Source organism: Tribolium castaneum, chromosome 1 (genome assembly GCF_031307605.1).
Source record: "Tribolium castaneum strain GA2 chromosome 1, icTriCast1.1, whole genome shotgun sequence".
Lineage (NCBI taxonomy): Eukaryota > Metazoa > Arthropoda > Insecta > Coleoptera > Tenebrionidae > Tribolium > Tribolium castaneum.
Genome location: NC_087394.1, coordinates 24,317,038 through 24,343,605, shown reverse-complemented (window position 1 = coordinate 24,343,605; position 26,568 = coordinate 24,317,038). Strand labels below are relative to the sequence as shown.

General features: G+C 31.6%; 4 protein-coding genes across 8 annotated transcripts in view; all 4 read left to right on the top strand.

Annotated features, from left to right (window-relative positions):
* Positions 1-13,427, top strand: part of LOC103312478 (protein APCDD1-like) — a 141,662-nt gene extending 128,235 nt beyond the window's left edge. For 2 of the 3 annotated variants that reach the window (XM_064357394.1, XM_064357390.1), the window contains exons 3-5: positions 7,771-7,894; positions 11,646-11,917; positions 11,968-13,427. In XM_064357394.1, the coding sequence (XP_064213464.1) occupies positions 7,782-7,894; positions 11,646-11,917; positions 11,968-13,085 (1,503 nt within the window). In that variant the 5' untranslated portion in view covers positions 7,771-7,781 and the 3' untranslated portion in view covers positions 13,086-13,427. Of the gene's footprint in view, positions 1-3,967; positions 4,342-7,770; positions 7,895-11,645; positions 11,918-11,967 lie in introns of those variants that run through there. The other variant, XM_064357386.1, reaches the window with a different exon arrangement.
* A 2,121-nt stretch (positions 13,428-15,548) lies between these two features.
* Positions 15,549-17,697, top strand: LOC657482 (sodium-coupled monocarboxylate transporter 2). Its single transcript, XM_015978548.2, has 7 exons — positions 15,549-15,803; positions 15,849-16,126; positions 16,177-16,399; positions 16,444-16,584; positions 16,624-16,842; positions 16,887-17,324; positions 17,376-17,697. The coding sequence occupies exons 1-7, from the start codon at positions 15,580-15,582 to the stop codon at positions 17,644-17,646; spliced, it is 1,794 nt and encodes a 597-aa protein (XP_015834034.1). The 5' UTR covers positions 15,549-15,579; the 3' UTR covers positions 17,647-17,697.
* A 923-nt stretch (positions 17,698-18,620) lies between these two features.
* On the top strand, positions 18,621-21,050 carry LOC107397660 (sodium-coupled monocarboxylate transporter 1-like). 3 transcript variants are annotated; one of them, XM_064357454.1, is made up of 7 exons: positions 18,621-18,944; positions 19,002-19,279; positions 19,331-19,553; positions 19,604-19,744; positions 19,791-20,453; positions 20,505-20,746; positions 20,808-21,049. In XM_064357454.1, the coding sequence occupies exons 1-6, from the start codon at positions 18,763-18,765 to the stop codon at positions 20,734-20,736; spliced, it is 1,719 nt and encodes a 572-aa protein (XP_064213524.1). In that variant the 5' UTR covers positions 18,621-18,762; the 3' UTR covers positions 20,737-20,746; positions 20,808-21,049. The 3 variants fall into 3 exon arrangements, with proteins under 3 accessions (XP_064213524.1, XP_064213530.1, XP_015834039.1); XM_064357460.1 differs by having other exon boundaries at positions 18,622-18,944; positions 19,002-19,054; positions 19,109-19,279; positions 20,505-21,050; XM_015978553.2 differs by having other exon boundaries at positions 18,629-18,948; positions 20,505-21,044.
* A 2,586-nt stretch (positions 21,051-23,636) lies between these two features.
* Positions 23,637-26,496, top strand: LOC100141765 (sodium-coupled monocarboxylate transporter 1). Its single transcript, XM_015978550.2, has 6 exons — positions 23,637-23,895; positions 23,944-24,221; positions 24,273-24,495; positions 24,545-24,685; positions 24,734-25,399; positions 25,445-26,496. The coding sequence occupies exons 1-6, from the start codon at positions 23,714-23,716 to the stop codon at positions 25,683-25,685; spliced, it is 1,731 nt and encodes a 576-aa protein (XP_015834036.1). The 5' UTR covers positions 23,637-23,713; the 3' UTR covers positions 25,686-26,496.
* The last annotated feature ends 72 nt before the right edge of the window (positions 26,497-26,568 follow it).

The following is a 26,568-nucleotide window of genomic DNA, read 5'->3' as shown; positions in this document are numbered from 1 at the left end:
GTTAAAGCAAATTGCAAAAAAACTAAATTGATTTATAAAGCCCAAAAAGTTCAAATTCAAATATGTACAAATATACAGGGGGGTGCCATTAAAAAAAACAATGTTAAAGGCTGCAGTGTAAAAGTGGAACAACGCTAACTAAAGTCAGAAAAAATGGATCTGCAACACCAAAAACTTAATTTGAAAATTTAACTTTGAAAAGCTACGTAGAGGATGTATTAGAAATACATGTGTTAATCCTACTTTTCTAGGATTCTTAATTTTTGAGCATTATCTACATTTTTAAAAATAACGTGTTTTGCCTAGTACTTAGTATAAAATAATAAATAAAAGTTAAGGTCACAATCATTAATTTTAAAAGCTACATCCAAAATTCTAAAAAACATACGGCGTTCCATTTAAGGAAGACATAAGTTTGTATAGTTGCTAATTTCGGAAACACCTGTATATTTGAAATTAAATTTATGTGAAACAAGAGGTTAGTATCTACGGCTTATAGGAAAAAAAAATACTTTTCTAACATTTAAAGGTGAATAATGGACTTTACTTTCTCGCTGGAACACTCTGTACTTATTTATTTTTATAAATACTTGTTCAAGCATTTTTTAAATTAGTTATAACAATAAGTTTATTATTATTTAATAATATAAAATATAAATATAAAATAATTTAAATCCAACCAATTGCGCTTTGCATTCTTAACCGTCTGAGAAAAACTGACGATCAAAATTTTCATGAAAAACATGAGAAAAAAAATATTTATAATTTGCACTTTGTCCTGTATTTTTTAAGTCGCTACGAATACAGTTAAAGATACAAGAAAAATAATTAGAAGAAAGTTGTAGAGAATTAATTTTTTAACGAGACCATATCTTTAGCTTCAACGGTTTAGGCCCTAAAGATGTTCAAAGACGCTCAAGCAACGGATTCGTTTTATTTTACCGGTGGTCAAGTATTGGAAAATTAATTTATACGTAAACTGTAGAAGATAGAAATACATTGTTCGTTTTTTCTTGAAAGAAGAGGCAAACTTTTAATACCTACTTTTTCGGATTTCCAGCGTTTTGAATTATCAATTTGCGTTCCTCAACGGCTTAGGTATAAACTAACTTTCAATACTTGACCTCCGGCAAAGTGAAGCATATCTGTTACTTGGAACGACTTTGGGGTCTAAATGGTTGAAGGTAGGTATATTGTCTCGGGAACTTTTTGTAATAAATTTAATTTTCTACAACTTTCTTGCATCTGTAATCGTATTTGCAGCATTTTGAAAAATATAGGGCTTGGTGCAAATTGGTAAGTTTTTGATTTTTTTTTAATTTATTTTACGATAAATTTTTACATTGTTTTTATTTCTTACTATTGAGAATTTGATGCTCTACTTGTTTGTATTTTTTATACGCTATGTGTTAAGCGTTATACAAATGAAACATTTTTTAAATGTTTTATGTGTAGCCATAACAAAGATGTGAATTTACATTAAACTGACTCTGTATATGTTTGAATTAGAAAATGATCATAAGTTTATTAAGTAGAGAATAAAGTAGTTATTAGATATTTCTATATCAAAAATATATTTTATCAATTCTTACTGTAAATAATTTAAGAAATAAGCCTAATAGATCTTTAGTTAATATTTTCGTAAAGAGGCGGATGTTTGGAAATTTTTATTGCAGATTATGACTCATTTTAGTCATCACCCCCTAGTTATCAAACCTATTAATTATTTTTTCTTTGAAGTCATTCTTGACGTTTCGCGTGCATGTCCACTCCGGTGACAAGACACGCATTGAATAATTAACCCAACCACAGTAAATTATCCACAATTAGATTCCTGACCCTTTCTTCGAAGAAAATTCAAGGATAATCCACGATTCTAAAGCAACCAATAAATCATGTTATTAACCTCGGAAAAAAGAAAACTTTAATATTTCCAACACGCTCTTAAAGATCAGACATTGTAAATCACAAAATTCACTTAAAAGAAACGTAACTATTATATAAAAGTCAAGTTTTATTTATATTCGTTTCATTTCAGAGACGTTCGTCCTCGTAAAATCGCATCGTAAATCAAAACGTTCGAACATTTCGAAGTCATCTTCTCAAACAAATAGACACTCAAAGCCAGGTAGAAGTTACCTTTTCTAAATGCCTTCTTTATATCCAAAATTCAAGCATGAATATTTCATCGCCATGGGGAGCGCTCCACACAAACACACGGGCGACTCGTCTAAAAGTTTTTCCAAAAAATTAGTTGAATTGAATTTATATTGAAAGAAAACTTTTCAATAACAATGCTCAAAAAATTTAAAAATAATATTATATTCCATTTTCGGTCTATTCGAGTAAAGTTATGTGAAAAAAGGAATTTTTAACGGTTTTTAATTAAAAAATAAATGTGCTTGACATTTGAAAAAGACAAAATAAATTTTTGCGAAAAAAATGCGAAAATTTTTTTTTGATTTAATTCTAGAGAAAAAATTTAAAAACTTTTTGTCTAATTAAAGTATATACAGTAACAGTATTATCTGACGATTCCAAACCTACCCGCATTTTTATTCTATATTATATTATTCCTTGCTTAATTTTGTAGGCGTTTATACTAGTTAATTATTATCTATCTCTGAATAAAATTTTGTGGCAAAGTTGTGCAAATAAACCGAATAAATCAACTTGCTCAAAATTTTTACTTATCTTTCTGTCAATAAAAAAATTATGAAAATTACAATAACTGAAAATTTTTGACAAAAATAGCACTATTTGATTCAAAATTGCTTAAAGATTACAAATCTGCCCTCATTTTTGTTTTTCGAATAGTATTTTTGGAGATATTGGACGAAACATGGAGGATTTTAAGTTTTTTAATTTATCAAAAAATAAACAATAAGCTTAAACGAAGAGTAGCTTTCTTTACTGTTTCATTAACTGTTTCTGAAAAAATAATTGTTACAACCAAGTCAAAATTGTGCAAATTAGAATAAAACGGAATAAAACAACTTGCTCAAAACTTTTACATAGTTATCTATAGTTCATTTTTTTATATAATCAACTGTCAGTGTCAAAATTTTTATAAAGACCAGACTATATCACCCTAAAAGTTTATGTCCAACCACTTTTGAAACTGGCTGTATTCTGTATTTGACATTTTGAACACTAGATTTGACATTTTTGGAAATTGGACGTTAGTGTTAATCGATAACTCGTTAGTCTAAAGGCGGTCTAAAATAACTAAATGTGTTGTTGTATGTATTCTAAATTGGAGACAACTTAAAAAATTTGGAAATTAAATTTGCCAGTTAAAAATTACACCAACCCTAATTAAAAAAATTTACTATCTATGATAATGCCAACTTGAGGGCTCTCAGACAGTTGATTATAAAAAATTATTATACCTATAAAAATACTATCTAAATTATAATGATTGAAAATTTATGTCAAAGGAAATCCTATTTGACGTAAGATTGGATAATGATCTGTCTTTATTTTTATTCTATAATTAATTGGAAATATATAAAATATGGTCGGTGCTACGCATCCGAAGAAAATTTATTTGTTGAACATTATATGAACTTACTTATACTAGATACTATTCTAAAAAATAGAAGACCTTGAATTTTAAAATAATGTAGGAGCATTTGTAAAACATTCAACTACTTATCATGTGACATAATTATCTACAAAATCGTAAAAAAATAATACCCAATGGTTTTTTGAAATTTATCTCTAGTGAAATTTACTTGTTTTAAAATTGGAATTTAAATAGAAATTTTGTACTTGTGGAACCAATATTTTTTGTAAAACTAAGAGTTGTAGTAAAAAAAAATGATTGCTAAAATTACTAAAATTATAAAGAAACGACAGGGCGTTCGACTACACTACATTTCTAAATCTAACATTAAGACAATAAGAAAATTATTAGGTAGTAGATAGCACTTGTTTAGCTGATTTCAAATTTTCGACAATTTTTAACTTCTCTCGTGATTTTTTGTAGTTTTTTCTTGACTCTTCAGACTCGCGTAGTCGCAAGTTATTACCATTATTATTAGTCATTGGCAGTTCAATCCCCGGAAGCTGCAGATACTTTTTTGTTTGTTTTGTTTCGTCCCTTTTGGGAGTTTTTTGGTTCTGGCGCCGCCTCTGCTAACGAGCTCCATGTAACCTGTCAGAAGTGACCCCCCGCAGACTTGACAAGAAGGAAAAAGGCACCAAGTGGTCCCTCGTTTCCGATTCATTCTCGTTCAACCCTCCGTGTTGTGCGGACTGGCAGTGGCATGTGCTCGTGCAAAAAAGGATTACACGTCGTCATGTTCCGCACGTGGATATTCCTGTTCTTGGTTTACGGTAAGCCAGCTTTCAAATCGAACGTTTTACGAGCGAATAATGAGCAAAAAGCGCGACGGTTCGTTCTTTCGGTAATAATAATAAGAGTCGATATTTGAAACCGCAGGAAGTTGACGGTGTTTTGCGGTGATTTATGGCGGGGGCGGCAAATTGAGGCCGTTTCGAGCGAAGCGAGACCATCTGGAGAAAGATAAACAGAATTAGCGCAGAGCTTTGAAAGCGTTTCATTTTTGCGCGGTTTGACGTGAAAAAGTGTTTACAAAAGGAGGTTTGGCGGAGCGAGATATTTCGGGATTATTATTTTTGCCTAGAAAAGTTTCAAACGTTGTTACATGGGGAGGATCATTCCTTGTTTAGTCAGATGGTTTGGGCCAGTTTGGTACGACTTTCGGAGTGACAGTTTCGAGAAAAAACAGAGCCGTAAATTAAATCAGAGGCAACATGGACCACCTGCTACTGGACACCCATAAATCTTCCTAATTTAGAAGTTAGGGCAATCCTACATTATTTTTTTTAATTAATACAAACATTTTTTTAAGTGGTTACAACTGAGACTTGTTCCAAATTATTGTCGATAATTAGTGTCGAAAGCTTACTTTACAATTAGTTAAATTAAATTAAAAATTCTTTTATATATTGTTGCAAATTTCAATATGTTTCTTATCTTTGATTTAATTAATGCAAAATTACGCTCTGGAATGAGTCATATTAGGATTATTTTGATTAATTATTTTAAATTTTTTTTTTAATGATGTATGGCTTATTTTAAATAATTGCATGAAATAAAGCAAATCATCACATTTTTGGGATTACTTTGTTTGATTTATTAATTGATTTTATTTGTCAAGAAGCGCTGTTTTGATAAAAGAATTTGCACAAAAAAAACTATTTATGCTAAAATATGCTCACAAATGGCTTGTTTTCTCTGGTCGTTTTACAAAATTGTTTAATTTTTGCCGAATAAAGGCTAGACATCGCAAAAGTCTTAAATACAAATCTCGCTTATTTTAATCAATGCAGGAACTTCCAAACATATGCTTTTCAATCAATGGCAATGAGTTGTTCTTCATTTGCCTATTCATTTTCTTCTTTTTATTTTGTTCAGTTAAAAACAGGCATCGTCCTAAAGTTACGTTGTTTTTTAAAGGAAAGGTGCGGTTTAAGTTAAGCAAAAAATTGCACAAGATGTTTTAACTGAATTCAATTTGTCTTTTCTGAAATAAAATTGGCTTTATTTTGTATTTTGTTTAATTAAACATGACTCAGTTACTCATTTTTATTGACAGGTAAAATCACAAGACCAGCTGCAATCTTTTTATACAAGTACAAGGTGTGTTAGAATGATTTATCTACTCGCTTGTGAATGCTTTATGTAAAATCAGAAATGCCGCTTTGTAGAACTAGTGACACGTATTCAGTCAACGAATATTTCCATTCTTCATTTATTAAGTCCCCAATTTGAGAATAAGCTTCGATAATAATAATGTTTTTTACACTTTTTTGTGTTTTGTGTTGTTTTTAATGAATTTTTTTAATGTAATTAATCGACAATTTGTGAATATACAACTGACAGTTTTAACATTGAGGACTGAATTGAAAAGAGCGGTACAAATGTGTTTACATGTAAATCAATTTAATTAGATGAGAATCATTTAAGTACACCTTGTACTTTTTAGCAAATTTCGTGGGACTTATCTTATTTTCTAACAAATAGTGCTTTTTTTCAAAAAAATATGTTAGAAATAAATTATTTTGGCTTGTTTTGTATCTAATAGGGTGTTTTACATACTTTAATGAGGCCTGTGCCTGTAAATGCCATTAAGAATACATATTCCGGTACGAACTCGATTACAAATTTTGAAAAATGAGATAGTCTTTTCTAGTTTCTTTACTCCTTCAAAAAATTACAACATTTTTGAGTAGTAAGTGATTAAAATATGTAGTTTGGAATCATATTTATTTCGTCTCTTGATAATAATAAATTAATAATTTAAATTATCAAGAGTGTTGCCGCAAAAATATCGCAAATTTGAAGGTCATGACACTTCCACCTTTGTACAATTTTTGTACTTTTCTCAGTTTTCAGTACTAGATCATGAATATTACTCGCCATAAAGACTTATTTCATCATGAATTCTTAAGATTAAACCGTTCGTGAGGCGCCGTTAATTATTATTGTTTCATTGTATATTTCAATATTTTATCTCTTCATTACCTTACCTTGTAAAGTATTTATCGAAGTCACCAAAAATTTTTTGTAGAAAATTTATTTTATTTTTTTGAAGAATTTCTTAATTATGATTTTTCCGTATTATAAATTTTCACTTAGAATAAATTATATCTTATGATCACTTACATTGTTTCTGTTACTATATTTATTTCTGACTTGTTTAAATGCCTCTGGTGTACATTAGCGTGGATTATTATTATTATTATTATTATGATTATTATTAGGATAACAGTTGCTAAAAAATCGAAATTTTTGACTGCTTGTTGGTAAAACATTGATTAGTTTGATAACTACTGAGTGGGTTTCCAAAAATTAAATAATTAATTATTATTTTTTTGCATTTAGTGTTTTGTGACTACATTAGGCACAGACTTCGTAAAGTTCTGTGAAAAACCCTGTATTATATTGCCTTGGATTTACCTTATTTTTCTAAGAAAATTGCTGTAATTAAAAAATTGCAAGATTTACAAAAACATGCTTTTCACTGAGTCCAATTTGTTTATAAGAATTGGCCTGATTTTGTTGAAATAATAATGCTAGGAATTGCAAAACTGGTAGTTGTTTTTAGTAAAAAATGTGAAAGATGTTTTTCAATCGATTCTGAAAGTAGCAAAAATTTGTAAAACAAAATATCAACAAGAATTTTATTTGAACATCATCAAAATATTAAAAAAGGCTTTTCATGCGTGTTGTAAAAATAGAGAGGTCCTGCCTGATAGACTTTTCAAAAAATGTGTTGGCCCGTCAATCACGTCGTGCATTCCTTCCCAGCAGCGACAGCATAAACAGAAAACCAGTAGTGCTAACAGCGAGAAAAAACCAAAACAAACGTTTGTGTATTTAAAGTTCCAATTTTAAACAGCGTGTAACTTCTTGCACCATGTCCGTGTTCGTCGAGCAATTAACTCCCAAACGGATAAACTTCCCCTTGTCCCAATAGATAAAATCCCGAAGCTTAGTTTAAACAAACACACTCGACGCCGAAAATCTGGTTTTGCTTTTCGAATCTCGCATAAATCAATCGTCGTGAAGGTACAATGCAACCGAAAGACCGTACCAAAAATAAATAACGTTTTTAAGTGGCTTGAATAATCAAGTCGAGACCGTTTCCCAACCAGAGAGACATTAAAACTCGACGTAAAAAACGCACCCTCGCAGCATGCTTAATATTAATGATCCGGGATTTATATTATACCCAGAAACATATGCCATGGGGGAGCTGACCAAGTGCGAGAAGGTCGAGGCCATGGCCTCCTGGAGGGACCATAACACCGTGGTGGAAACCTCGCTCAAGACGCTTTCCGGGACGTGGATCTCTGAAGGGTAAACTTTCTATTTATTTACTTTGGTTTATTTACGTTTATGTCCATATTTCGTTCAATTAGCTGGATCTGGACTATTTTGGGATGTTTATGACATAAAACAGCCCATAAAGATAAAATTAGTTTATTTAGGAAAAAATTTTCTTCGATTAGTACCAAGATTTTAATCAGCAGGTGGTCGACTCAACCTTGTTTGTACAACCACCCGCAGTTTTAAATATTATCCGGTCGTACCTGTCGTACCCATTGTCAGATTTTGACAGTTATTTATGATGGACCATTAGCATTTCCGACGATGTCATCCCTTATCAAAGCCTGAAATCGGATTCGAGGAATTTTCTGTTTATTCAAGAGCTTGTGGTTAGCAAAACGGCTTCCTGTCGCGGTGCATACATTTTCTTTTTACACAGAATTGGAAATTTTGCATATTTTTTGAGGCTTCAATTCAAAAATGGCGCCTTTTGCTAATTGTCTATAATATCTGTTTCAAAACGTAGTGGACTTTTTTTAATACCAAATATTTAAAACAGTTGAGTAGGCTGTTAAAACAAATATTTGAGTTAGCATTTACAGAGTAAATTAATTCCAGTTAGCCGTGTCTAGCAATTGTTTAGTTATTTTGAGTTTGACTATGTTTCTTTGAATGCCACGGAGTTTGACCTGATTTTATTTAACAGTTCAAAAATTGCATATTAAAAAAATAAATAATACCAAACATGCAAACAAAAGTACCAAACTACGACTAAAAATAGTATATATCGAAATTTTTAATTAGAATACATTTTTTCTCTCAGCTTGTGATATTTTATTAATCAAAAAAAAAGACGTCTACTCTAATTGAAGAGCTTAGTGTAAAAAGAATATTATATGCCACACATTCTGGTAAAATATTAGATCAAAGGTTAAAATGGGTTATCTTCAGTTCCAGAATGAGCAATACTGTAAGAAGCCACAGCACAGTTTTTCATTAGAAGGGAGTTACTTAAAGCAATAACTGTCTTGCATTATTAAAATTTTACCAGAATTTTATAAAAGAAATTATTATTTTGTTTTTTTCTGGAAAGAAATAAGTAAAAAATAATAAAATACAAAAGTCACCACATCGCTTTATTCTGACTGAACACGACAGGTTGCAGATCAGTTTCGTTGAAAATCCTTGTTTTCAAACTAAACATTGATGAAAATTGAAAAAAAATCGCTTTACAAAGGCTGAGAAATCAGCTTTTTTCTGTCCAAAAACGACAATTTAATCACCGCTTTAATTGAAAAAATTTTGATTTCTAGACGACGGTCTACGTATTAATTTCATTAAAATAAGTTGATTTTTAACCTCCATGATTAGAATTCCCCCAAAGACTTTTTGAAATGGCGCGAATCTATTTATTTTTATCGAAAACGACTATTTGCGGAGCAGTTTCGCCAAAAACTTCAATTTTGAATGACTACTTCGTCTTATTATTACGATTTATGTTGTGCATCAGTTTAGATGAAAATACAAGATTACAAGATGCTTTATCTTTCTGTGCTTTTCTCATTTTATAAAGGTGATTGTTTTTTATATAGTTTTTTATAATTATTAGCTTCCCAACAAAATATAAATTCTACAAGGCAAAAAAAAATCTCTGAAATGATTGAGTATCTTGTCAAAATAAATATTTGAAGTACCTAACATTTATATTACCTAGGTTTGAGGAAAACCATCTCGTGTAATTATTATCTAATTTATTCAATAATATAATTTCTTCCTATTTCAGATTTTCAGTATTATTATTTCTTTACTTATAATTTCAATAATTTCATAGTCTCTCAGTGGCTCAGTTTAGTTTCACAATTTCTTATTTTCTCTTTCTTAATCTCAGTATTGCAGCTTTTCAGTTCCTAAGTTTCTCAGCTTTTGGTTCTCTAAAGTCGTTGTTGCTCGTCTTTAAAATGGCATTTATTCTTATTTTGCGTTCTATGGTTTTTCACTCTTTTAGTTTCTTAGATTTTAAGCTTTAATTTTCTCAGTTTCTTATCGTTTTATTGGTCTTAGCTATTTAGAATTACGTTTTTAGTGTTTTTACGTTGATGGTTACAGAATATGTAGCTAAATATTACTACATTGCTAATTTTTCTTCTGAATACTGCGCAAAATTTTTGAAGAAGTTAAAAATTATGTTACGAGTATTGTATGGTTTTACTTGATTTACATACTTAAATTCTTTTCTTTTAGTATTTTTTATTACTTTGCCAGTCACACTAACAAAATCTACAATTCAAAATTTACAGCATTTAGAACGAGATTACGAATATTATACAGGGTGTAACGAAAAGATGGCGACAACAGGGAACCAGAGATATCCTAGCTCAAAATCGATCGATTTAACCCAACTTACCTCCATACCAAGTTGCAATATTTAAAAGTTAGAGAATGCTAAAGTTAAAAAAATATTTTCGTTTTTTATTAGTAACTTTGAAATAATTTGTCGTCAGAATTACATGTTTTGGAGCCATTTTATTAGTATTTTTGTTATTGTAAAGTAATTACCTATTTTTGTTATACATTGTAATTTTTTTTTATTTGGAAGACTCATTATTTGTGAACAATTTTTGTATTTTGGAATATTTATGGTAGTGTCAACATTTCGGATGTTTGATAATAATTATTATTGGTTTTTAAAGTGCTTTTAATTATTTAATGCAATTTAATTTAGTTTATTACTAAAATTATTATAATTGTAATTATTCATTTTTCCATAACGACAACGTACTTTTTAATTAGTTGTTTTAGGTAGAAATCTGACGATTTTTAGGAATTCACATTCTTGTGAAAAAACGCTTTTTTTTGTTTAAATTAATAACAAATTACGTTATTGTTATCTAACATATACGTACATAAGAGAGTAAAAACCAAAATAAAAAAAATTAAACCAGTTATAATAAACAGACAAATTTGAAATTTTGACATGTCGATTTATATAATCTTTTTACTCTAAAAACTGAAGTTAATACAAAAAATTTAGAAGTTACAAAAATTTTTTAAATGGAATGGGCTTTCGAATAAAAAATGAATTACACCACTCGAATAACGTATAACAAATATATGTCTTAAAATGTTAACAATAACAAAAACACAAAAGTAACAAAATCAAAACATGTGGCCTGAATAGCAAATTACTTGTACCAAATTTCATTAAAATCTATTAATCTATGAACAGTTATTAACGAAAATCGAAAATAATTTTTAAAATTTGGCGTTTTCTAACTTTTTAACGGTGCAGCCAGGTATAGAGGTAAGTTGGATTAAATTGCTCTATTTTTGGCTGAGGAATCTCTGGGTTTCTGTTATCCTCATCTTTTCGTTACACTCTGTAGAATCATTTGGTACAGAGGTGATCTAAGGTTATTTACAAAAAAAATTTTTTTCGATTTTTAAAGATCTTGCTTCGTAGAAAGCCAAATATTATAAACATACATCACAGATTATTTAAAACAGCTTGTAAACCAGCATGAGGCTCTTTATTATAAATTTTTTTTCTACAACACCACTGAACAATATCTAAATGTGTACAAGATTTTTTTGTTGTTCTGTTATTCATTTATTATTTATATTGATATAATAAAAAAATTGGAAAAATAATACTGTACGACTCAGTAAAGGGAAAAAGTTAAATTTCTCAGGAAAAATTATTCTCTTTGTAAACTAAAATAAAGAAAAACACAGGAATGGGAACATAGCAAATAAAAAAATTACGAAAAACATTTTTTTGAAGATGTGAAACCAGGCCCGGCCCTGAGTACGTCCTCCGGGCTTACACTTTTAACCCTGAGGGCACCTACAACCTAATCCAACACCACTACTGGGACGACTCTTGCTCTTCACCTAAATTAACGGTAATTTCACACGGCCGTCTCACTTTACGCAACTCTCTGGTCCAACCAGAGGCCTCAAATGGCCTCGCTAAACCCACAAATATCACTGTGATCCCTCAAGACAGTACTGCAGCTGAAGAATTAAACCAACTCGTTTCGGAAGAATGTCCAGGTCAGTTCGAACAATCCTCAATTTTTCCAAACCTCAAATGCGGTTTTTAGGCCAATACTGGAAGTCCTGGCGCCGAAATCAGGAACACTTGGTCTACGACCACCGCCAGGAACGTCGAGGAACCTTCAACCTATGGTCACACTCCTACCAAGCCATCACCAACCAGCACCCCCTCAACAAACCCGACTTTCCCCAAATTTCGGGCGATATTTCCTGCCTTGGCTCCCTCAAGTGGGCCTTCAACGAACTCAAACTCCTCAAAATTCAGCTCCGGCCTTTGCACAACGTGCGCAAAAGTCCGAAACTGGCCGAAATGGAGCTTCTTTTAGGCGACATTCACTCGAATAAAAAACGGCGCGAGTTTTACTCCCCGACAAGCTTCCAACTCCCTTTGTTCAAGCAAACAAAGGGTGAGAACATAACAGTGGGGAAGTTGCACTTTTTGGTCAAAAACCCCAACACTTTGACGAATCTGATCACGAGTCAGAGTCCACCCCACTTGATCGAAAAGCCGCACCTCCCACCCTACATCTGGGGCGATTGGGTGTCCACCAGGTGCGAGGTGCGCCCCCTGGACGTTTATCTGCTACGACACTTCACATTCCATGAATCGGACCATCGATGGGTGGGCCACCATAAGTTTTTCTCCGACCCTTTTTGCACTTACCCCAAATTTATTATTACGGCTACTGGACATTTCACCCTAGTTGGGCCAAGCGAGACCATGAAGGGTGTCTCAGACATTGATTTCCAGATCGAGAGAGCCACGCTCACTGCGCTCGACCATCGCATTATCACTGAAATGCGATTGCCGGGTCTTTGTGGGTTGGGAGAGTGGCGAGTTAATGTGCCGAAAGAGTTGGCAACGACCAATGGGTGTGTATCCTTGGGGGTGTTTATCCCATCGGTGCGATTCGACGTTGTTAAGGTCGAAATGGATTACAAGGGGTCGTGGTTGTTGTTTCTGGGTCAAGCTGATACGAATAATTTGCCACAAGATGAGAGACCAACGGCGTTTCAGTTGCCGATGGTCAAGTGTGGGGAGAAGGTGTCCTTTACGGAGGATTTGAGGGAGAGGCTGGGGAGGGAGTTTTATTTTGGGGGTGGAAACGCACTTGGGGGTTGCATTATTTTAATAATCACCAGTTTGTTATTTTTATTGTTGTGATGTTTACGGAAAAAATGTACATATTCTAAAAGATATCGAGTGAATGTGTGTTGTACATAAGGTGTGTTTGTATAGTTATACATTTAGTATTTATTCACCGTTTAGTTTAGGTTTTTATTGCATAAATACTGTTGTAAGAAAGGGACAATATAACCAGTGATAAAAATATTTCATAATTTCGTGTTACGTGTTTTTGTAAATTACAAATACTTATTTTTTATTAGAATTCAGAGATATTTGTATAAAAAAATGAGTAAATGATTGTACATATATTTAATAAAGAAAATTGTGCCATAAATAATGTGTAGATTTAAAATAAATACGACTAGTTTACTATTGTAACTATTTCTTTTTTTAATCCAAAGCTTCCCTCACGAAATTAACACAACAAAAAATTATTTTAATCGTTTGTCCAAAAACCTAAAAAACATTTTCATTCAAACAATTTTTGTTTGTCATAAAAAACACCTTTTTGTACTGTACTTTCAATCAAATAACTGCTAAAATCAGAAGAAACTATGAAACAAACAGCAAGAATTAAGAAACATTCAATGGTTTTTCTTTTAAAATTTTGTGTAAAACATTTTTCGTAATAGAAATAACGGTAAAAAAATTGTTGATTTGATTAAGATCGTTATAGAAACGCGAATAAAGTATTCAAGTCATAAATATCAAGATTTTTAAATTTCGGGAAAAGAAATTAGAAGTACTAGGGGTCAACATTTGATGCGTACTTTTAATAATAAAATCATTGGGAGAGTTTAATTTTACCCAAAGTATTTTTATTCATAATAAAATTAGCACTTGAATTTTGGTTCGCTGTAAAAGTATTCAATCTTTTTAGTACCAACATATAACAAAATTTGTATTTAACTATACTGTATTTTTCAAAGTTTTAGGTAGAACATGTAAATAAAGTGCCTAAAGAAAAACTTAAATTTTTGAAGTTTTTTTAGTATGACCTACACTACCTACATGTAGATTAAATCTCTGATGAAGATTTATTAATAGATAATTCGAAACGTTGGCAAAAACTTCTGTCAATTAATAGACTACCTACTGATCATCTATAAATACGAAAAATTTTACTTTTAACTTCATAATATACATCAAGAGAATAACCTTTTTCTAGATATTGATAACTCACAGTTATGATAATAATTATTATTACTAACTGTGTTAATAACTTTTATCTAGATAACAATGTACAAAGTAATCCAGAATGACAAAATGAATGTTTCAGTTGATGACGTATTTGAAAAGTTTTTTTTTAGCAAATTGAAAAACTAAAACTCGTGATTCTACCAAATTGTAACTTTGTCTGAAATTTTAAAAAAGTTGCCGAGTGTTCGAAGTGTCAGTAATACAAATTTTTAGGCCATTTTTTATGTTGCATTGTTTTACAGTTAAAGGATAGTTGTTTACAAGATATATTTTGTAACCTTGAGCTACTCTATACAAACCAAAACAGTTTTTTAACAAAAAGTTTGTTGTCAAAAACTTTCAATGCAAGCTTAAAATTGTCTTTACTAAAGTAAATTATGCTTTTTGGTGCATTTTTATTTGACCTCAAATACGGGGTGAATTTGATAGTACTATTAATTTAAATGTAAAGATACTTTTTTCGGTGGCTGTTTTTGAAAATTATAACATTTTTTTAATGTAATAGTTTTTGAAGAACTGACCTCAAAGATCATATTTTTTTTACAATTTTCTTTGGTAAAGTTTAACTTTCGTAAATTTAAATTTACTCGCTGACTAAAATCTTTTGTATCTCAGAAACTAATGAAATTACATATAAATAATTTTGAGCTTTACTATTAAAATATGCAAAACTGTCAAATTCAGCTTTTCGGAGATTTATCATCCAAAGTATTTTTTCAAAAATTCATAATCTTACAGAAATCAGCTTTTGCTATTAAATATTTTTTTCTGAAAAAGCAAGAACTGCCAATTTTTATATAGGTACGTTATTTATCATTTATTGTGTTTGAAAATGACGCATTATTACGTTATTTCACCAACTGGCGTCACAAATTAATTCCTCCAATAAATTTAGAATTGTATTGGTTCAAGTAAATATCCTTTTAGACGCGTGCTGTGACGTCGTCGAAACATATTTGATTTTCCTGATGCTGACATATTTATTCCTCTTAACAATAAAACATAAATCATTTTAATCCCAAAATATTTCAATGCCTCTAATTAGATAAAATGGTGCAACACCTATCCACTTTAAACAAAATTATATTTTTTCATATTTTAAAACGAAACAAACAATAGGTAAACATATAGCACAAAAGACAGTCACGGCAAATATAAATTTTTTTCAAATAAACCTAGATAATAGAAGAAAATAGACCTGGTCTGTACATTATCAGTCATATTTAATTAGGCTTAAATTCTTTACTCAAAATCAAACAAACCGGTATTATCTCCTTGATTCAAACTACATTTATGTGAATTTCCCCATCCGTAATCTAACAGTGTAAGAATGGCAACTTCCACAACCACAACAATAATCCAGACAGTTTCCAGACTGTCGAAAGTTAGTTTTTCCTGGTATGACTACATCCTGTTTTCGGTCATGCTAGTCCTTAGTGCTTTGATTGGTATTTACTTTGGCTGCTTTGGAAGTAAACAATCAAGTGCCAACGAGTATCTCATGGGCGGAAAAACAATGAGGGTCATACCAATCGCTATATCTCTAGTCGCAAGGTAAAAAACCAAAAAATTAAAACCAGAAATCAATTTCTATTACAGTCACACTTCCGGGATTACTCTCCTTGCACTTCCGGCCGATATTTACCGGTATGGGGCCGCCTATTGGCTGGGGGGCATCTCCATGGCCATTCTTTCCGTAGTGACAATCTACGTCTACTTACCGGTGTTCTACAATTTACAAATTATTAGCACGTACGAGTATTTGGAACGACGTTTTGATAAGAAGACGCGATCGTTTGCGTCGTTTCTTTACGCAGTTTCGGTCTTTTTGTATTTGCCAATCGTTGTCTATATTCCAGCCTTGGCGTTTTCGGCCGGTTTGTGTAAATTTTTTTTATGTAAAAACGTTAATTGATCAAGAAATCAGCTTCAGGGATTGACGTCCACTTGATAGCTCCTGTTGTTTGCGCAGTTTGTATTTTTTACACTACCATAGGGGGGCTTAAAGCAGTCGTCTGGACTGACACTCTCCAGTTTAGTGTAACAGTGGGGGCCATCATCACAGTCTTTATCTTGGGCGTGAAATCAGCAGGTGGTTTCTTGCAAGTGTGGAACAAGGCAGTTGAAGGCCAAAGATTGGATATTTTCGAGTGAGTTTCTAAATTTTTCTGTAAATTTTTAACTAGAGATTTAGCTTCGATTTGGACCCAACAAAGCGTGACAGTTTCTGGGCCATTGTGATCGGTTTAACCGTCCACTGGATGGGGCACACCAGTGTTAACCAAGGCTGTGTCCAGAAATTTCTCGCAGTTTCGACTTTGAAAAAATCCAGTTTGTACGTAAGGACCCGAAAAATTTTTTAATGCGAGAAAAGGTCCGTAGCTTTATATTGTTTTGGAATGACTGTTGTCAAAACATTCAGTGTTTTGACTAGGTTTATCATGTTTGCCAAATACTCTGACTGTGATCCTTTCACAACGAAACAAGTGACACGAAACGACCAGTTGCTCCCTTACTACGTGATGGACGTTGCCCGGAACATTCCGGGGCTTTCCGGTCTTTTTATTGCCGGAGTTTTCAGTGCGGGTTTGAGGTTCGTTCCCCGGAATTTCACTAATAATTCTAGCCCAAATTTAGCACACTTTCAGCAACTTTGAACTGTTTGGCTGGAACTTTATACGAGGACTTTATCAGCAAGTTTATGCATAAAGGGATTACGGAAAAATCCGCCAGCAATATTTTGAAAATAATTGTGATAGTCACCGGAGTTGCGTGCACGGTTCTGGTGTTTGTGATTGAACACATGGGAGGGTTATTAAAATTGTCGATAAGTCTAGGAGGGGTTACAAACGGCCCTCTGTTGGGTCTGTTTACTTTGGGAATGCTTTTTCCGAGAGCCAACTCCAAAGGGGCGTTTTATGGCACAATCGGTGGTGTAATTTTCATTTCAACGTTAATTTTCCCAACTAAATATTTTGAGACGCAAGGATTGATTAAATATCCTCCTAAACCGTTGTCAACCGAACGGTGCGATTTTTTTAACGAGACGAATATTTTTGAAAATGTTTTACACAGGCAAGTTTGCACGTTTAACGTTTTGAAAATAATTTATTCAAGTTCTTACAGGAATAGCTCAACTTATTTTGAACCTCCTGCAATTTTCCGAATCTCGTTTTATTATTACACGCTTATAGGGGCTCTTTCTACTATAATTTTTGCTTTAATAATTAGCTACATGACAAATAAAAATGACCCTCCGGTTGATAAATCGCTGATAAGTCCAGTGAGCCACTTTTTGCTTCCCAAAGACACTAAAACCAATGGTGTTGTTGAGTACAATACTGTTGAGAGGGCCCTCGAAGTTGTTACAACAAACTCAGGAAAAGAGAACAAATGATTATTGTTTGTAGTTGATTTTTATTTACCTATTTTAAATAAAATTTCTTTTACTAAAAAGTATTTTTCTTGAAGACACATTAATATTTCTTTTTTAAGTTTTTTGGACTTAGCATAAAACTCTATCTATCACAGTATTTCCATTGTCGCTTTAGCCCAAGGGAGAATTAACTTGAAAACAATGTGTTCAGCTACAGTGGAACTCGCTAATAAGTGTTATAACGAACACTCAAGGGACCTTAGAATTTGTTCCTTATAACAGTTCGTTAGTTCTAATCGAACGTTGTCTTTCTGGAGTAATTTTTAAGTTAAATAAATTCTAAGGCTTGGACTAGATACACCAAATAAAGTATTAATCTAATTGATTTAGAAAGATACTTTTAAATATACCTATGTCTAATAGTTTTACAATAATGCAATATTCATTCAATATTCAGCAGATGGTTTCCTACAAGTGTGGAACAAGGTAAGGTGGTTGAGGGCCAAAGTTTGCATATTTTTGAATGAGTTTCCAAATTTTTATTTGAAATTTTTAACTGGAGATTTAGTTTTGATTTGGACCTAACAAAGCGTAACAGCTTCTGGGCCATTGTGATCGGTTTAACCGTCCACTGGATGGGGCACACCAGTGTTAATCAAGCTGTGTCCAGAAATTTTTCACAGTTTCGTTTTAAAAAAATCCAGTTTGTACGTAAAGACACTTAAATTTTTTTAATGCGAGAAAAGGTCCGTAGTTTATTATTGTTTTGGTATGACTTTTGTCAAAACATTCAGTGTCTTGACTGAGTTTATTATGTTTGCCAAATACTTAATAATTCAAAAATTAAAAATTAAACATCAAATTTTCTTCTAGATAATTGTTCAGCATAAAAATGCGCAACTTTGCCCTAATTTAACTAACCTCGTATCTCCATAGTGAAGTTTGAAAAACGAACACTCTGTATACACATTTTGTTTAAGGTTCTCTCCATATCCAGTGAGTGATGACCGACTTAAAATTAGAATTACCTACCAATAAAAAAGGCGATAAAATTGCTAATTATTGTTATAATGGCAGAATTTAAATATTTTTGCCACTAAATACCAGTAGTGTTTGATAAAGTGAAGCGAACTCAAAATGGTTGCAAAAACAACTTTTACATTTTCTTTCCTAGACTATATCATTCTTATCATTGTTATTACGATTAGTGCTATTCTAGGGATATACCATGGCACGGGTAAAAGGCAAAACACTGCAAACGACATAATGAGAAGCAAAAAAAACAATGTTATAGTAATTGCACTTTCGGTAACAGTATGGTAGGTAATAAAACTCTATTAAAGACATGGTGCTATGTCTTTAATCCTTACTTTTAGCCATTTCTCTGCATTGACTTTCTTGGGAGTTCCAGCAGATGTGTACAGATTTGGTGCGTTTTATTGGTGGACTTGTCTCTCAATGATTTTGGTTGTTATTCTAACAGCTTACATTTACTTGCCTGTGTTTTTCAATCTTGAAATTGTCTCCATTTATGAATATTTGGAGCGAAGATTTGATCGGAAAACGAAATTGTTGTCGTCGTTTTTGTTTGTTTTAGCTGAAGCGCTTTACTCTCCTTTAGTAATTTACACTCCATCTCTAGCATTTTCAGCAGGTAGTTATCCAATTTAATTGTTGCAACAGCTATCAAAATGCAATTTTTTAGCCACTGGTATCAATGTTCACATTATAACGTCCGTAATGTGTGGAATATGTGTTTGTTACACTGCAATTGGGGGCTTGAAGGCTGTTATTTGGACCGATTTTCTTCAGTTCATTGTAATTGTTGCAACAATGTTGTTTATCATTTTTATTGGATTGCAAACACAAGGAGGATTTCTATCGGTTTGGAATACAGCGATTGTGGGACAAAGACTGGATATATTCGAGTATTTTCTCTAAAAATTAATGTACCTACTACCCCAAGTTTTTTTTGTAGTTTTGATTTGGATCCAACAAAACGTAACTCTTTTTGGACCTTGGTTATTGGATCAACCTTTCAGTGGATAAATTACATCAGTCTCACACAAACCGGGATGCAAAAATTCTTATGTTTACCCACATTTAAAGCCTGTGTGTGGTAATAAAACACTATAGTTTTTCTCCTGATTTAACAATAATTGTAGGTCACTTATTTATTGTGCCCTTAGTATGTCTGTTGTTGTAACAGTTGCTATATTAACTGGTTTATCAATTTACGATCGATACGTAAAATGTGACCCACTGATCAGCAAAACAATAGAAAAACATGATCAGATCGTTCCTTATTACATTTTGGACGTTACAGGGAACATGAACGGGATTTCTGGAGTTTTTATGGGAACAATTTTTTGCGCCGCTTTGAGTTCTCTATCGTCAGGTTTTAACGCCACGTCAAATGTGATTTACAAAGACTTTCTTACTCTCTTCCTGAAACGAAACATTTCGAAACGAAAAGTAACAAATATTTTGCAACTGATTGTAGTTGTTGCTGGACTTTTTGCGGTTATGATGGGCTTTTTGGTGGAACATTTGGGAGAACTTGTTCCTTTAACTATAAGTGTCACAGGAATGGTATCAGGACCATCGATGGGAATATATACTTTAGGGATGATGTTCCCAAAAGCTAATTCAAATGGTGCTTTTTATGGTGCACTTGGTGGCATTTTAGGGAGTGCTGCCTTCTTGGTACCAAAAGAGTATTACCAGTACCATAATTTGATCAGTTATCCTCACAAGCCACTTTCAACCGAGAACTGTAATAGCAATTTAACTTTTTTCTCGTCTTTAGATAATAAAACTGTGTCAGAGTAAGTTTCTCAATGCAAGAGGTAACAAAAATATCTAATTAAAATCTTTAGGAACTCATTTCAACCACCTTTTATTTTCCGAATTTCGTACGACCACCATTGTTTCATTGGAGTAATTATTACTGTTATTTTGGGTTTAATTATTAGTTACTTGACCAACAAGAATGATGCTCCAGTTGATAAAAAATTGATAAGTCCGATCTGTCATTTTCTCTTACCTAAACACAGAGATAGGGAAGTCATGGAACATTTTATGGAGAACAAAGACCAACAAAACAGTTAGGACAGTCAGTGTTTGTAGATACTTATAAAAATATTTTTGTACTTGCTTAAAGTTATTATGAGACATTTTAGGGATAACAAAGAATAAAACAATAAATTACTGTTTGCAAATAAGAATAACCATGCATTAAAAAATAAATAAGTATTGTTGTTGATGTTGTAAAAACTCCTCGTTATGATACTATAATTTAAACCTCAAGAAATAAAACATTGTTTTCTGATCAATTTAGCTTTTTTGATGACCGACTTGACTTTTACAATTGCTTACAAAAAAAACATTTAATACAATTTTGTAATTATTGCATTCACAAATTATAGTTATTAATGATACGAGTGCGAAAACACTAGTTCAAGGGATGTCGTTATGCAACGAGCGTATGCGAGTGCCATACGTAGACACCGGAGAACTTTAAGCGTTTTTGCATAAGTGTTATTCAAATTGTTTTTTGTTGGAACATTTTAATTTAAACATGTTGATATAAGAAACATAATTTTATTTTTTTACATTTTTACGAATAATTTCGGAAAGTCAACTCGGTTTCTGTAGAGGCTCCTCATTATGTCAAGCTTATTTAATTTCTATTTCAAGGGCCGGTTTACAGAACATTTTCATCTTCAACTAAATTTTAATTTTGCTTTTTGTAAACCGACCTTTAATTCTAATTATTTATGAAAATAGACAAACTGCATATTGTCAAATAAGTAATGAATATAAACTTAATAATGCTGTTTTTTGGGGAAAAAAGAAATCATTATGGGGATTTTGAATTAAATAAGTGCCGATTTTTTCAGAAACATTTTTACAATGAAAGCTCTGACTGTACTATGTTTTTGTTTTATAAAATTTGATAAAACACATAGATTTAATAAAAGTTTTGCGTCACTTTATTTTTTGAATATTAGATTAATTCTTATCTCAAATAAAGTAACTATGATCATTGGTTATTGGAATTAGGCTTCAACTATTTTTTTCTTTTAAATCAGATTTTAAACAATTTGTGTTTAAGTTATTGATACACAACGAATTTTTGATAAATGACATGTGACAACGTTCTTTAACAGTCATGATCGCAATAGAATTTGATCAAAAATAAAAATATACTTTTTTAAAACGGTTTCCCTCGAAATAATTACCACTGTTGGCACATCTATTAGCTGTTTCACAACTATAAAAACGTCAAGATTGTATTTTACCGAATTATTTTTTTAAATAAGATTAATAAGATTGTAAATATTGGAAATTATAAATCACATTAGCTATAATTTTTTTCAAGTGCATGAATAATTTATAACAGTTAATTTAGAGAGAAAATGTGACGTTAGTGTTTTTATAGCTTATAGCTCAGAAACATATTAAACATAATATAAATTGTAATTTTTTTTGATGATTTTTTTTTTATTTCAAAAAGCTGCTAAAGTCTGACTAATTTAAAAATAATTATTTATCGTTTTGTTAGGGAACGATTACTTAGTGTGAAACATAAACACATAAAAAATAATGAAAATTTGAGAGCTTAACTAAATAAGTTTGTAGCTCTACATTTTTTTTATTTGTTTTTGTAATATTGGTACACATGCTTCTCAATAACGTACCACTGAGTTGCTACACCAGTTATAGAGCACCCTGTAGAATGTCATTTTTGTAACGGCAACTTTGAAAACAAGCAGGCCAGGTTAAACTGGCGTTTTTTTGTTGTTTTTGTTGGTGTACATTTTTTTGCTGCTAAATTTATATGGTCATATGGCCAACATTTTTCTATGTACTTTGATATGTTTTTATTTTATTAATAAGTTTTGTTTTTATATGTCAATGTGCTACAGCTCTGAAGCGCTTTCTGACAATAATGTTGACTTTATATACTTTATACTACTACTTTCTCTACTTCGATAAAAATTTAATGAAATATTATTCTTCTCATATTATCTAACACCTAATTATTAAATTCGGAATTGAGTACAATGGGTACATTAAAATTGTATAAATTACCTAGAAAATATTTAGTTTTGTTTTTTGAGTCTGCTGTTATAACATAAAAAATGTATGTGTGCCTATTTTAATTTGGCGTAAAATTTTCCATTGGATGAAGCTTTTCGGAAGCAGATTCGGATTAAATGGATAAATATGTTTCATAAAATGTCTAAAAAAACAAGTTTTATTAACCGGGCACCATCTTTATAATTTCGAAGTCAAAAAGTTTCTTTATTTTGTGTTTTCTGTCTTCTATAATCTATTTCTTTAATACCTACTTAAGAAATTTTTTCTTAAAATTCAATATTTGTATTTTCTAGCGGTTCATAATATTCTCTACCATTTGCTTTCTTTAACCTTTGTATGCTATCCTGTTCTTGGTTTTCTTATCATTATTTGTTATGTTTTTCCTTTTCTTTTTTATTTTTTTGTTTAGCGTTCTAATATTGTTTATTTTTTCTTAAATTCTATTTCTGGATTCTTTAACTATACTCTTCTTTTTTTGTTTTCTGCTATCTTTTATCACTTCTGTCTTTTTTTCTCGGATCTCTTAATCAAAAAAAATTAGGAGGCATTTTTTCATCTACCATAACAAATAATTAATGTTTTTTCGTAGTCCGTTTCACGTGAAATGCCCCAATAACAAAACAGTGAGGAGAGTGTTAAATACTTTGTACTTTTAAATCTATTAAAAAATAATATTGTTGACACTAGTTGGAAAAACCTTCGTAAAAACTTTTTATAGGTCACTAAAACATTGTTTTTTGATAAATTTTGCATGTTTGATAAATGGTAAATTATTTTTGGAGTTACTTGATTTTTTTTTGGAATTTAATCGCGCTGTGTGGAATTATTTGAAAAATTAACGTCACACGACTGTAATAGGTAAGTCTTTTTAATTAAAAACTGCGATAAAATTGCAAATTTTCTGTTATAATTACAAAATTTAAATGTTTTTGCAACTAATATTACGCAGTGGTAGTGTTTGATTCAGTGAAGTGAATTCAAAATGGTCACAAAGACAACTCTTACATTTTCTTTCCTGGACTACGTCATTCTTATCATCGTAATAATGGTCACTGCCATTCTTGGGATATATCATGGTACTGGTAACAGACAATACACTGCAAATGATATAATGAAAAACAAAAAAAATAATGCTATAGTAATAGCGCTTTCGGTAACAGTGAGGTAATTTAAAAATCCATGAAAAACAAAGTGCAATGTCTTCACCTTTAGTCATTTCTCTGCATTGACTGTCTTGGCAGTACCATCAGATGTTTACAAATTTGGGGCGTTTTATTGGTGGACTTGTCTCTGCTTGGTTTTAGTTGTTATTCTAACAGCTTACATTTACTTGCCTGTGTTTTTCAATCTTGAAATTGTCTCCATTTATGAATATTTGGGGAAAAGATTTGATCGGAAAACAAAATTGTTGTCGTCATTTTTTTATGTTTTATCCGAAGCGCTTTACTCCCCTTTGGTGATTTACACTCCTTCTCTAGCTCTCTCAGCAGGTAGGTATCGAATTTAATTGTTGCAACAAATAACAAAATGCGAATATTTAGCTACTGGTATCAATATCCACATTATAACGTCCGTAATGTGTGGAATATGTGTTTGTTACACTGCAATTGGGGGCTTGAAGGCTGTTATTTGGACCGATTTTCTTCAGTTTCTTGTAGTTGCTGCAACAATGTTGTTTATCATTTTTATTGGATTGCAAGCACAAGGAGGATTTCTATCGGTTTGGAATACAGCAATTGAGGGAGAGAGACTAGACATATTTGAGTATTTTCTCCAAAAACTGTACCTACTATCCAAAAAAAATGCTTTCTAGTTTCGATTTGGACCCAACAAAACGTAACTCCTTTTGGACCTTTATTGTTGGATCAACAATTCAGTGGACTAATTACGTCACTCTCACACAAACAGGGATGCAAAAATTTTTATGTTTACCTACACTTAAAGCCTGTGTGTGGTAATAGAACACTTCAGTTTTTTTTTCTGATTTAATAATAAGTTGTAGGTCACTCATTTATTTTGCCCTGAGTATGTCTGTTGTTGCAACAGTTTGTACATTAACTGGTTTATTAATTTACGACCGATATGTAAAATGTGACCCACTAATCAGCAAAACGATAGCAAAACAAGATCAGATCGTTCCTTATTACATTTTGGACGTTACAGGGAACATGAACGGGATTTCGGGAATTTTTATGGGAACAATTTTTTGCTCTGCTTTGAGTTCTCTATCGTCAGGTCTTAACGCCATGTCAAGCGTAATTTACAAAGACTTTGTAACTCTCTTCCTGAAACGAAACATTTCGAAACGAAAGGAAACAAATATTTTGCGACTGATTGTAGTCATTGCTGGACTTTTTGCGGTTGTGATGGGCTTTTTGGTGGAACATTTGGGAGAACTTGTTCCTCTAACTATAAGTCTCACGGGAATGGTGGCAGGACCATCGATGGGAATGTTTACTTTAGGAGTACTGTTCCCTAAAGCAAATTCAAACGGTGCGTTCTATGGTGCGCTGGGAGGGATTTTAGGGAGTGCCGCCCTAGTTGTCCCAAGAGAGTACTACCAGTACCAAAATTTGTTCAGTTATTCTCACAAACCACTTGGCGAAAATTGTATCGACAATATTACTTTTTTGTCGACATTATTACACAACAAAACTGTACCAGTAGAGTAAGCTGATCACCACAAAATTGCCAATATAATTAAAGTTTTTAGGAATGCCTTCCAACCACATTATATTTTTCGAATATCTTTTTACTACTTTTGTTTAATCGGAGTCGTTATTACTGTTGGTTTGGGTCTGATTGTAAGCTCCATGTCCAACAAAAATGATCTTCAAGTTGATAAAAAACTGATTAGTCCTGTTTGTCATTTTCTTTTGCCTAAACAGAGAGGAGGTGATGACGTTATGGAACATTGTGTTGAAAACCAGGAACTACAAGAACAAGACAAGTAGTTAATTATAAATAGATGAACAAGTGCACATTTCTCACTAACACTAGTGCATAATTTTTACTATAATACCCTGAGTGCATGCCAAATTGTCGACAATTTTGTCGAGTGCACGGAAACAATTTGGTACGCAGGAACAATATTTTGGCAGATTGTTTCTTGGACAAAATTTAAATGATAAAATAAACAAAAATGTGTGTTTATAAATTGTTCTTTAATTTGTATGGAAATTACAATGAAAATACTGCATTTGTAGAAATATTCTTCAAATTATTATTGATTGTGCTGAATTATGGCTGTAATTTGATCGTTATTACTAAAAATAAATTATTACAGCTTTCTTATTGGCTTCAATTTTTCTTAAAAAAAATAATTTCTAGAGCATAACCTTTTACCAAAAAAATCGCCGTGATAGGGTGCCATTTGAAAAAAAAATTAATAACTCGAAAACTAAAAGGAATTCCAAAAATTTTATTTTTGAAAAATGATTACATGTTTAAAATACTTGATGATATTAATTGATTTTTTCGTAAGATACATAGTTACAGTTAAGATACATAAGCACAAAACTCTTGGTTCCATACTTTTGCCCAACGCTGCATAATCCGAACGAGGTCTGCCAATTTGTGTGCGGATTATTAAGACATTACTGTACTAGCAAAAAATATTTTCTTTTATAAAAATATCTCTTTCAAAAATGGATCAATCAATAATAAATTAATAATACTAATTTGAAAATGCTGAACGTCAAAAAAATAGATTAAATCACAATAATCCAAGATCATGTAATAACATAACGTTATAATGTACCCATTATCAACAAATAAAAAAAACATGCTAGTCTGTTGTTTCAAACGTAAGATTCATTGTATTGTTGGTTGCCTGTA